Below are 12158 nucleotides of genomic sequence, written 5' to 3'. Positions count from 1 at the left end.
CAGGACTTTGCCCACCTCTACAGAACTGGATGACACCCCCTCTACTCCATGCCCATGATTGATGCTCCTTCAGTAGCAAAGTGGGAGCTGATATTTTCCCAGAAGAGGTGCTGAATTTCTGCTTCTTTCAAATTTTAACATCTCTGAAATGTGGATACTCCAGTCTTAACAGTTATCAGGCATTTTCCTTCCTTTCTTGCTGGCACATAAAATAATGATGCATTTTCTAGTTTGTAGCATCATAGAATCAATAAAAATGGGTATTTGTGCATTTCGGAAAAGCATATAGCAAGGAAAAGAAAGAAAAATAGGATACAAATTGCTAAAATAATGCTCACTATAAAGAGATGGCTAGTATCTTTCTATTTTACTAAGTGTTTGCTTTGCAATGAAGGGAGATTTTTTGGTTTCAGTGTGTTTCTAGAAGCTAGGAGTTTGGGCTTATGTCATCATTTAAAATTTCAAGCCTTAATAATTTAGCACTGCCCACGTGTACCCTGAGATGAAGAGAAAAGCTAGACTTTGCAGGATGTTAGGGCCTTAGTTAGCCATTACTGTGTATTTGAAGTCATAGATATGAACTACATTGTTATTATTTAATATTAATTAATTAAATAGTTCAGGTTGACTCCTCATGTTACTGTCCATCCTCTGCCACCAAAGGGCAGTTGTAGATAATCTGCCTAGTGTCACCATAAAGAGAAGAGAGAACCAGAAAACCTTGTGATTGCCAACCAGAAAGGCTTTTGCCTTGTCAGTGTGGGTCAGAGATCCCACTCTGTCTGGCGAGCACTCTACCAGTGTTGATAAAGAAGAGACTAGTAATGAGTGCCTTCCGTCCTCAAACACCCATTTCTTAGATATGAAGGATATTTCACATTAGCTCTATAGATCTGCAAGATGTGGGGGTTCTCTGGCTATTACTCTTCTCATTTAAAAATTTCCTCTGGGGCGCCTGGGTGGCTCAGTGGCTTAAGCCTCTGCCTTCAGCTCAGGTCATAATCTCAGAGTTCTGGGATCAAGTCCCGCATCGGGCTCTCTGCTCGGCAGGGAGCCTGCTTCCTCCTCTCTCTCTCTCTCTCTCTCTCTCTCTCTCTCTCTGTGCCTACTTGTAAAATAAAATAAAAATTTCCTCTGGCTCTATCCAGCAGCACAGGACTCCTGTCTTCACTGGTAGGCTCGGACCCACTGAGTCCATAGAGGAGTCCAAGGAGGGTTGGGAAGATGGTTTCTCTTGGTGCAGCGCTTTGCCTTTATTCAACTTACACACCCCCCCTCTCTGCTGTTCCTGTGCCCACAGTGAAGCCGCCGCCCATGCTGTCGCCACACTGGCCGAGGCCACCTTGCAAGGCGGGGGACAGATTGTCCTGTCTGGGGAAACCGCAGCAGCTGTCGGAGCACTTACTGGAGTCCAAGATGCTAATGGTAAGAGAACATAAATATTTTATTGAATATATTCCCTGTTTCCACTTAAACCTTCATGACATGACTGACAGCAGACCCTTCAGAAAGAGGTTGAGCTTTGATTTGAGTTTTCTTTATTGATAAGGCAATTGAGGCCTAGTGAAATTCTAGGAGTCTCTGATTCTTTTCATGAGTAGGAGACTTGGGGTTTTCTGGGGCGGGGGGAATGCCACAATAATGGCTATCTAATTGAATTGCTTATTTGAAAAGTATTTTGCTGTGATAGGACTGAGAGGTACTTTAAAATTAGCTACGGGGCGCATTTTGTCCTTTACTCTCCCATGGGGTAGATCAGTATCCTTTGCAATAGCAGAGACCCTCCCATGGGCGGTACATTGTGGTAAGTTAGAATGTTCTATCTCAAGAAAGGCCCCAGCATCTCACACAGGGTCAGCCCTCAGGCTGTGATGAAGGCGCTTTTCTGGTTTGTGCCCTGGAGTCTGCCTCCTGTTAAATGGGACCTCACCAGGGACCTCTCGCATTTAGCCAATAACACGCCACCACACTGCCCTTCTTCCCCAGGATTTTGACTTCCTGGGTATTGGTGATTGCCTGAATAAACAAAAGGGATAAAGTTCATAGAAATATGATGGCAAAATTTACAGCTTCAGCCCAGCTCTTTGGATCTATTTCAGCAGGCTCTGGAAGTCAGTTACCCAGACCTGGGCTGCCCGGGGAAGTGCCGCAGAAGTCTGGGTCAAAGAGAAGGACCAGCCCTGTTCTGTGACACTCTGGGACTGTTCATTATACTTTTAAAATACACATTTTATAAATAAATAAATAATAAAAATTATATGTGTAATTAGGTTAAGTAGGACAAGTTAAGTACTCCATGGTTTTTGGAGATTTCTTTTTAGTCTTGAAAAGAGGATAAATAATAGTGGTCTTATTTAGATGGAAAGTTACTTAATGATATCAGTGGCTGAGAGAAAAGTTCCTGCCGCTTTTTAAAGGATAGATCTGTTATAAGTGAACAAAGTTACTTGGAAAAGTCTTTGAAGAAAGACCCAAAGCTGTGTCCTCCTTTGGGAGTGAGAAGAGGAAAGTACTTGTGTCTCTCACCCAGAGAGTAACACAGGAAATGTAAAGAGCCCCTGTGGCTCCTGAGAATCATCTTCTGAAAAACAAACACACAAACAAACAAGCCAAGAAATCAAACACTGCAGCTACAGCCTGCTTTTTCTGTAGGTTTGGGGGCTTCCATGAACTCACCCTGACAGAGATAGACTTGATCTTAGCCAGAACACTGCAGGTTAAAGGGCATCTTACAGCCACACGTGTTCGGGATAAAATGGACCATAGGTAGATGGAACGAAAAACCTCCCTCTTTAGCTAGAATCCTACCCCTACTTCCTTACTTTATGCTGTTCCTCTTCTGAGTCCTGATCTACCTTGAACAGCTAGGGTATCTGGCTCTGTGATGCTCTTCTGAAGTGCAGATTACTGTTTTTTCCTGTGGAAAGCTCCAGATACTTATCTGTGTGAGTTTGATAGGAGATTGTTATCCCTTCTAATGGTCTTGACCGACCTGTTGACCTGTCGGGGTTTAGGAGAATAGACAGCTTTATAGTTCTGGCTCCTCCTTAGTCTCACCTTCTCAGACTGAATTTATAGGTAAGTATAAGGACCCTGGGGGTCTCTGGCCCAGTGGACCCATTCCGCCATACAGTAAAGCTGAACCACACCCACTATCACTGATTCCCGGAAGCTTCCTCTTCTCCGTAGCCTTGGGGTATGTAATCAATTGTGTTGATTTCATGTAGTTGATTGTGTTGGTGGTAAGAGAATATTCTGGTCTGCATCCTAAAAGCCAGCTGTTCCCAAAGAAGGCGTTCCCCAGTGTGTGACTGCCAACATGTGCCTAACTAAGATGTGAGAGTTGGAGTTAGCACTTTTTTGGAGCAGCGTTTCTCTATCAGACTGGGCGGTTGAGTTGCGCCTTACCCCAGCAGTTTTAGGCCACGGTCAGTCATTTCATCTCTCCCTTTGGGAGTCCAGAGAATGAATCTAATATTGGATGTGATCCAGATAATTCTGATGTTCCTTCTGTCTTCTGACATTTTTACCCAGAGTGCTGTAGAGTTTACTGTGAGGCTGGGACCAGATCTCTCCCATGTAAATAGCTGATTTGGTATCTGGGTAGACTTAGGGAATTCCCTTCATTCTTTCAGAGTGTGTCCTATTGCCAGAGTTTGTCACTTCTGTGATGACAGCCTTATGGTGTCTGCCAGTAGACCAAGTTTATTAACAGGAAGAGGATTACCAGGAAGAACCAGATGGTAGAGGAACAAGGTGCTATTTGGAAATGCCACTACTGGGGAAAAAGAAATACACCCCAGATTCCCAAGTATGATTTAAATAAAAAATCCTATTAGCAGACAACTTTTCTGAGAGCAGTCTGGATATTGTTTAGGCCTGAAGGAGAGAAGTTTCTGCTCCTTCTGGGATGGAGAACCATTGTGTGTGGAACTTGAGAGAGTATGGTAATGGGAGAGAGAGGACAGTTTTGGGAGTGGAAGATAACGACCCAGGCATGCACACCAGAAGTTTGATTGTTGGGTCACCAAGGCAGAATCGACAGAGACCTTGCTCCCCAAACATGTCTCCTTTTGTCTGAACTCTGCTCCCGCCAACACTCAAGCACTGGTTTTATTTTATTTCACGTATGCTTTCCCTTTTTTGATAGCACTAAATGGGTCTTTGGTCTCTTAGGATGGAATTTCATGATTTGGTTCAATTGAAAGCTTTCACAGGTGCCTTTCTTTTTATTGAAGTGCAGGTAGAATTGCCTAAGACTAGGGAAGGCCTCTCCATGAGTGCCTTCCTTTACATCTTGTCTATTCCTTGCTTTTCTTTTCTCACAGTCGTCCCTTGCCTCCCCACCCCTCACCCCAACACCCTAGTATAAAAGGTGATGCAGTCTTGTAAGGCAGGCCCTATGACCCTGAGTCACCCTTCACCTGACCTCGACACCCATGGTTAGCAATCTTCGAGCAACCAGATCTACATATCTTTTTTCTTCCTTCCTATTACAGCAAGAATAATTAAAAATAGGAACTATAGAGCGCCTGGGTGGCTCAGTCGTTGTGTCTGCCTTTGGCTCAGGTCATCACCCCAAGGGCATGGGATTGAGTCCCACATCAGACTCCCTGCTCTGAGGAAGCCCACTTCTTCTTCTCCCACTCCCACTGCTTGTGCTCGCTCTCTCTGTGTGTCTCTCTCTGTCCAATAAATAAGTAAAATCTTTAAAAAAAAAAAAATTGGAACTGTATTGACCCTTGGCCACCTCTTCGAGGTGCTGTTATGTCTGAGATCTTATTGCATATTCATGCAGCTGTCTTTTATTCCCAAAAGCTAGGTGAGGGGGTGGGAGGGACTAAACAGATAGTTCATAATCAATAAAGATAATGGGAATCATCTACTTCAGTTGTTGTCCATTAAACCTCTTAACAGAGCTGCTAAGAAAGTATCCTATTTTAAAGCTATAACCCCCTTAATTATATATGTTGGAAATAGGGGTTTTTTTTCTTCAGTTTATTTGCATTTTACTTTTGTTAATTCATTTTTATTTCCATAATTATTGTCTTTTGCCTTTACATTTATGGAGGCTCCATATCAGATAAATATCTATATGGCAGTTCTTCTGTGGTCTCATGTTTTATTTTAAATACTGTAAAATAGGGACACCTGGGTGGCTCGGTCAGTTACGCTTCTGCCTTCCGCTCAGGTCATGATCCTAGGGTTCTGGGATGGAGTCGTGCATTGGGCTCCCTGCTTAGCAGGGAGCCTGCTTCTCCCTCTGCCTGCCAACTCTCCCTGCTTGTGCTCTCTCTCTCTCTGACAAATAAATAAATCTTAAAAAAGGCGGGGGGGGTTAAAAAAATACTGTAAAATATCCGGAATTTGTTTTGGAATATGATATTAAGTAGGAATCTGAATTGATTCTTTTCCCCTGCATAAACTCTTCCAGTACCATTTATTTCACAAAATGGTTGAAATCCATCCTTTCTAAATTAATTTGAGATGTCATTTTTAACATATGTAGAATTCTCTTTCTTTTTTTTCAGTTTTTTATTTTAATTCCAGTATAGTTAACATACAGTGTTCTATTAGTGTCAGGTGTACAATACAGTGATTCAGCAATTCTGTATATTACTCAGTGCACATCCTTATAAGTGCACTTACTCTTAATCCCCTTCACCTTCCTCAACCCCCCCCACCCCCCTCCCCTCTGGTACCCATCAGTTTGCTCTCAACTAGTTAAGAGTCTTGTTTCTTGATTTGTCTCTCCTCCCCCTACCCTGCCTTTGTCTATTTGTTTGCTTTTTTATTTATTTATTCTTTATGCTCCACACCTAACATGGGGCTCAAACTCACAACCCTGAGATCAGAAATCACAAACGCTACCAACTGAGCCAGTCAGGCGTCTTGCCTTTATTTTCCTTTATTCATTTCTTTTGTTTCTTAAATTCCACATATGAGTGAAATCATATAGTATTTGTCTTTCTGGCTTATTTCACTTATTTGTTTTTCTGACTTATTACTCTCTATCTTGCAAATGGCAAGATTTCATTCTTTTTTGTGGCTGAATAATATTCCATTGTGTATTACTCATTCATTTATGGATGGACACTTGGGCTGCTTCCATAATTTGGCTATTGTAAATAGTGCTGCTATAAACCTCAGGGTGCATGTATCCCTTTGAATTAGTATTTTTGTATTCTTTGTGTAAATAACCAGTAGTTAAATAGCTGGGTCATAGGATAGTCCTATTTTTGACTTTTAGAGGAACCTCCATACTGTTTTCCACAGTGGCTGCACCAGTTTGCATTCCCACCAACAGGGCAAGAGGGTTCCTTTTTCTCCACATCCCTCACCAATGTTTGTTGTTTCTTGTGTTTTTGGTTTTGGCCATTCTGACCAGGGTGAGGTGATATCTCAATGTGGCTTTGATTTGCATTTTTCTGGTGATGAGTGGTGTTGTGCATCTTTTCATATGTCTTTGGAGAAATGTCAGTTCATGTCTTATCCCATTTTTAACTGGATTATTTGTTTTTAGGGTGTTCAGTTTTATAAGCTTTTTATATATTTTAGATACTAACCCTTTATCAGATACGTCATTTGCAAGTATCTTCTCCCATTCAGTAGGTTGTCTTTTAGTTTTGTTGATTGCCTCCTTCCCTGTGCAGAAGCGTTTTATTTTTATGTAGTCCCAGGAGTTTATTTTTGCTTTTGTTTCCCTTGCCTCAGGAGACATATCTAGAAAAATGTTGCTACGGCTCATGTCAGAGAAATTACTGCCTGTGCCCTCTTCTGGGATTTTTATGGTTTCAGGTCTCACATGTAGGTCTTTAATTCATCTTGACTTCATTTTTGTATATGATTAAAAAAAAAAAAAAAGTGGTCCAGATTCTCCTTTGGTTTTTTGTTTGTTTGTTTGTTTTTGTGTGTAGCTGTAGAGTTTTCCCAACACCATTTTTTTGAAGAGACTGTGTTTTGCTCATTGCATAGTCTTGCATCTTTTGTTGCAGATTAATTGACTATATAATCGTGGGTCTGTTTCTGGACTTTCTATCCTGTTCCGCTGATCTTTGTGTCTGTTTGTGTGCCCGAACCATATTGTTTTGATTACTGTAGCTTTGTAATGTAACTTGAAATCTGGAATTGGGATACCTCCAGCTCTGTTTTTCTCTTTCAAGATTGTTTTGGCTGTTTGGGGTCTTTTGTGGTTCCATACACATTTTAGGATTATTTGTTCTAGTTCTGTGAAAAATGTTTTTAGTAATTTTATGCAGAATTCTTAAATAGACTGTGTAGAGTCTTTTTTGTGTATCTTCTATTTCCATTCATCTATTTGTTTTGTTCTTTATAATGTAATATTTTATTATTGTGGTGTTATTAGCAGTTAGTGAAAGGCCTTTCTCCATATTTGGAAAAAATTCAATCAAAATTCCAAAAAATGTTTGGGGGGGTGACCATTACAGTAATTTTAAAGTTAATCCAGAAGAATTAAAGCCTCTTTTTATTCTTAATTTTACTTCCAGTATAATTAACATAGTGTTAAAGTCTTATTTTCATTTAACTAATTTAAGTGTTCTCCTCTCCTTCTGCCCCATCTTTCCCTAGGGCAGGGGAAGTGGGGACTATTCATTATCACAGAGATGGACCAGGAATGGGAAGCAAGTGCTCTTAATACTGCCCCAGTGAATTGAATGAGACACTAATTGTTGCTGGAGGAGACACTGTCCCTGTAGTTAGACCAAACCAGGTGCGTCTTTCTAGATTAAGAAATCGTGCTGTCCATTCTGTTCATGCAGAATTTTGGGGAGGCTCAGGTCTTACACTTTGAAATTTTAATTTCCCCTTTTCCCCCAACTTCTTCAATTTCATTTTTTTGTACTAAAATGAGGGTGGGGCACACTCCCCTTACGGAGTACTCCAAACCAGGAATCTGCTTTCTTTCCCACTATTGACCTTGCATTCTCTCAATTCCATTGTCTTATTAATTTTATTTATTTAATAAACATTTATATAATGCTTGCTATGTGCAAGCACTCTGCTAAATGTTGTACATGCATGAACTTATTTAAAACTCAGAATAATCCTATGAGGTAAACACTATTTTGCTCATATAATGTATGGGGAAGGTGAGACACAGAAAGTTTCAGTAACTTGGCCAGGTTCACACAGAATGTGGCAGAAGTGGAATTTGAATTTAGGCAGTTCACCTCCACGCCACTCAGCGATGCTGTCTCCTTTCGATGTGACTCCACAAATACAGAGTGATCACTGTTTCCCAGTGTTGAACAAATAAGTTTGCGAATGTCAGGCCTTTCTCCCCATCCCTGGTAGAAGCCACTTGCTTTTGTCTAGCTTAGCCACGGTGCCCATCTGCCACAGTTGTCCCTGATGGCTGTTAGGGAGCCTGTGGTGATTTCTGATGTCAAGTGCTCCCCTGTCCATCAGCCCTCCCCTCTGCCTGCATGAGTGCACACGCACACATCCCTTTGCTAGCCTGGGAGCCTATAGGTCGTGGTTCTCCAGTGGTGGAAATTATAGAACCATTTGATGATCAGCTATCACATTTTAGTATTTTTAGTGAGCAGATGACTTTGCAATTAATGAACATGTCTTCTTATTTTCATTTGATTGAGGGGAGGGTGTTGGTGTTTAGAACAAGGGACATTGTTTGAGGGTGATGAATAGATGATGTTCTCAAGGAAGTAAACCAGCTTATGAGTTGTTTCCTTACCCCCTAGAAGCTTCTGTCCATGCACTCCTGCCACCATTCAATTTATGCCAGAGCTCTTTGAGCACTGCTACCTGTCTCTAGGAACTAGAAAACAGGGTGGTAGAAAGGGCTCTGGGGAAAATACATTTCTGCCTGGACCTAGTTCGTTGCTAATTTATTTCCTCTGCTCCACACTGTGCCTTCCCTTTGGCTCTTCCTCCAGCCCTTGATTGGGCCATGCCAGAGAGTTTGGAAAATGCATCTTTCTCCACTGTTTGACACCCAGACACCATCCACACTGTCTGTGCTGTCTTGGCTAGGACCTGACAGCTACCTTCCTCAAGCCCTGAATGGAGAGACATGGGCTAAAGGGCTGGATCTGTTTGAAAATGAAAACTGATTACAAGGCATTAACATTATACCTACAGAAAGAGCAGCCCTTCTCATTTCTTTGCTGTGCAATATGCCCCTCTTTGTTCTGACATGGCGCTGGCAACAGCCCTGCTACCTGAAGGTCCCCCTTAAAACTCATCAGCATTAATTTCCGACAACTGAAAGACCCTTCTCCATCTTGCTGCACTGTAAGCCCAGTGTGCATTGTACTACCCATTTCAACTGCCAAATCAAGGGAAATCAATTTTTAATTCCTTTAGAAAAAAAATTCTGTCTTCTCCTTTTCTTCACACTGAAAATGTCTTCAGCTTCCCACCTGGCTACTTTTCTTTGACCCTATTAAAGACTTTTAAAGGGGTGCCTGGGTGGCTCAGTGAGTTCAGCATCTGCCTTCGGCTCAGGTCATGATCCCAGGGTCCTGGGATCGAGCCCCGCTTCAGGCTCCCTGGTGCTCTCTCTTACTATGTCTGTCTCTCTCTCAAATAAATGAATAAAATCTTCAATTAAAAAAAACTTTTTTTAAAAAAGATTTTATTTATTTATTTGACAGAGAGAGAGGAGGAAGCAGGCTCCCTGCTGAGCAGAGAGCCTAATGCGGGGCTCAATCCCAGGACCCTGGAATCATGACCTGAGCCAAAGGCAGAGGCTTAACCCACTGAGCCACCCAGGTGCACCCCCCCCAAAAAACCCTTAAAAATATGTATGTTTCTCCAGTTTAATTTAATCTCAACTATGCTCATTGGAATACCTTTTTTCTTTTTAATTTGATCTTTTTAACAAAAGGGATAAAAGAATAGATAGAGGAGGACAGAAACACGAAGTTCAGATAAGAGAGCAGGATTCCTGGGTGGAGTTTTTGCATGAGAGATTGGAACACACATTCCTATTCTGCAAGGCCTCCCAAGTGAGACAGGATAGCAGAAAGGTCTGTTCTGTACTGATCATAAAGAGGTGAACGTAGCTGGATCCAAAGGAGGCAGCATGCATGTGCTTTAATTCTCTGTGGAAACATACTTTGTATGTATCATAAGAACATTAGGGCACCCTTAACCTGGAGGCGTGGACCCTAAGAGATTCTGTATAAATTTTTTGTACTTATCTGGGATCCATAGCTCTGATCAGAAGTGCAAATAAATTAGAGAACCCCTTCTCTCCCTCTTACCCCTCTTCCCTTGCGTTCTCCCCCCCCCCCCCCCCGCCAAAGGATTAAGAGCTTCTGCTGTAGAAGTCGTGGCTGGGGTCATTTACCTTTGTGGCTATCTGGTCTAGTGCTGAGAGTAAAAAGGTTGAGGGAGATGGGAGGGTCTGCTGCCTCGCTGCTTCCTCTAAAAGAGCATTACCAATCTCTGTGATCTTGAGCAAGCAAATTAACCTCTCTAAGTCTGAACCCTAAAATTAGGCTAATGGTTGTTACATGCTCATGAGGTTGATGGGAGCGTTGAACAGAGAGAGTGATTCCTGTAGAGTGCTTAGCATAGTGCTGGGCACATAGATAGGCGGTAAACATAAAACAGTTATGAGCTGCCCACATCAGTTTCAACTCTCCGAATTTCATCCTTCCCCAGAATATACCCGGTTGCACTTCAGAACGCAGAGTATGGTGTGCGTCCCTGTTTCCAGGGTAAATCCATACGCTTACCTTGTGCAGCTGAAGGATTTCTGTGCCAGAGGTAAAGTCTGCAAAAATGTGACATCAGAAGCTCTTTCAATATAGCCTTGAGGGAAGGAAGCTGAAGGAACTCCTGGATTTGGTCCCATCACCATCCTGGGGCGAGGGCTGCTGCTTTCTCCCAGTGCCTAGTTTGCCGTAGTTGATACAACAGCGTTCCTCCCAAGGCCATAATCGCTCTTCAGATCTCACGGCTGCATTGGCTTTCAATCTCCATCATGAAAGGGGGACTTCTGTCACTTTTTTCCTTATTCTCACCACCCCCGTCCTCTGTTATTACTCTCTGGATGTCCTTCTGATCCAGCTCTTCTTTAATAATAAGAGAGAAAATGCCAGTCTTCATCTTGATAAACTATAAAATACATCTCTCGCTCTCCCTTTTTCTGTGCTCCTCATTCTCTGGACACATTTCGTATATGGACTTGTTCCCAGAAGACTCAGTGGAAATGTCAGTATTAATTTAATCTAGGAAACATGTCAGTGTTGCTCCTCCAAAAAGGTGCCAGCGCCTGGGTCCCGAATGTTCCAGATGTCCTGTGGACCACATGCTTTCTTTGCGGACAGCGCTTCCCTATTCAAGTCAGCTAGCTCTTTTCTTAAAATGGATAGTTTTCATTCTGGAAACATGTTGGTAGATGTCACACCAGGAAAATCACTTTCACTTTTACTCTCTTTTTGCTTTTTGACTCTACACATTGACCATCATTATTTAGGACCTTCATCATTTTCTTTTCTTTCTCCTTTCCTTCCTTTTCTGTTTTTACTGCTACGACCACCACCATCACCATAACCCCCTTACCAGGGACTAAGCAAGCACCCTCTGCATTACTCTATCTGCACCCAGTAAGGTGGCTAGAACAGAGCTGGGAGCCCTATTTTTGTGGAGGCAGCTAAAGCTGGGACTGGAGCAGGGTCACTCAGGAACTACATGGTGAAACTGGAAACCAAACCCAGTCCTCCAGTACTCTCTACTGCCTGACGTGGGCCCCTTCCCTCCTCTGCACTCTTTCTTGCCAACCCACCCAACCAAGGAAGTCAAAGAGATATAAAACAAGGAAAAACCATTGTCTTTATTGTTCATCTGATTCAACTGTTCTTTGTGGGGGTCACTGTTTTGCAGGATTGTTTTAAGGCGTGGTTATGGCCTGATTTTACTCACCTTAGAAGTCCGTGTCATGATAAATCTTAGCAGAGGCAAATAAATAAATGGCATCAAAACCCAAGATCTAAAGGAGTGCTGTCTAATACAGTAGCTACGATTTGTGTTTGAATTTAAATGTGAGTTCACTAAAACTAACTAAAATAATAATTTAGTTCTTCAGTCACAACCGCATTGTTCAAGCCGTCAACAGCCATGTGGGGCTTTAGATACTGTATTTTTTATTCTAATTTATTCAGATT

General features: G+C 42.1%; 1 protein-coding gene across 12 annotated transcripts in view; it reads left to right on the top strand.

The window, feature by feature from the left end:
- NRF1 (nuclear respiratory factor 1) overlaps positions 1-12158 on the top strand; it is a 146434-nt gene that overhangs the window by 113727 nt on the left and 20549 nt on the right. For 9 of the 12 annotated variants that reach the window (XM_082694032.1, XM_082694031.1, XM_082694037.1 and 6 more), the window contains one exon: positions 1301-1425. In XM_082694032.1, coding sequence (XP_082550158.1) covers positions 1301-1425 — 125 coding nt within the window. Of the gene's footprint in view, positions 1-1300; positions 1426-7590; positions 7733-12158 lie in introns of all 12 variants that reach the window. The other 3 variants (XR_014301478.1, XR_014301479.1, XR_014301480.1) reach the window with 1 other exon arrangement.

This window comes from Mustela nivalis (assembly GCF_964662115.1).
Source record: "Mustela nivalis genome assembly, chromosome: 12".
Classification (NCBI taxonomy): domain Eukaryota; kingdom Metazoa; phylum Chordata; class Mammalia; order Carnivora; family Mustelidae; genus Mustela; species Mustela nivalis.
The sequence above is the reverse complement of the archived record's forward strand: the minus strand, read 5'-3'. Positions and strand labels throughout refer to the sequence as shown.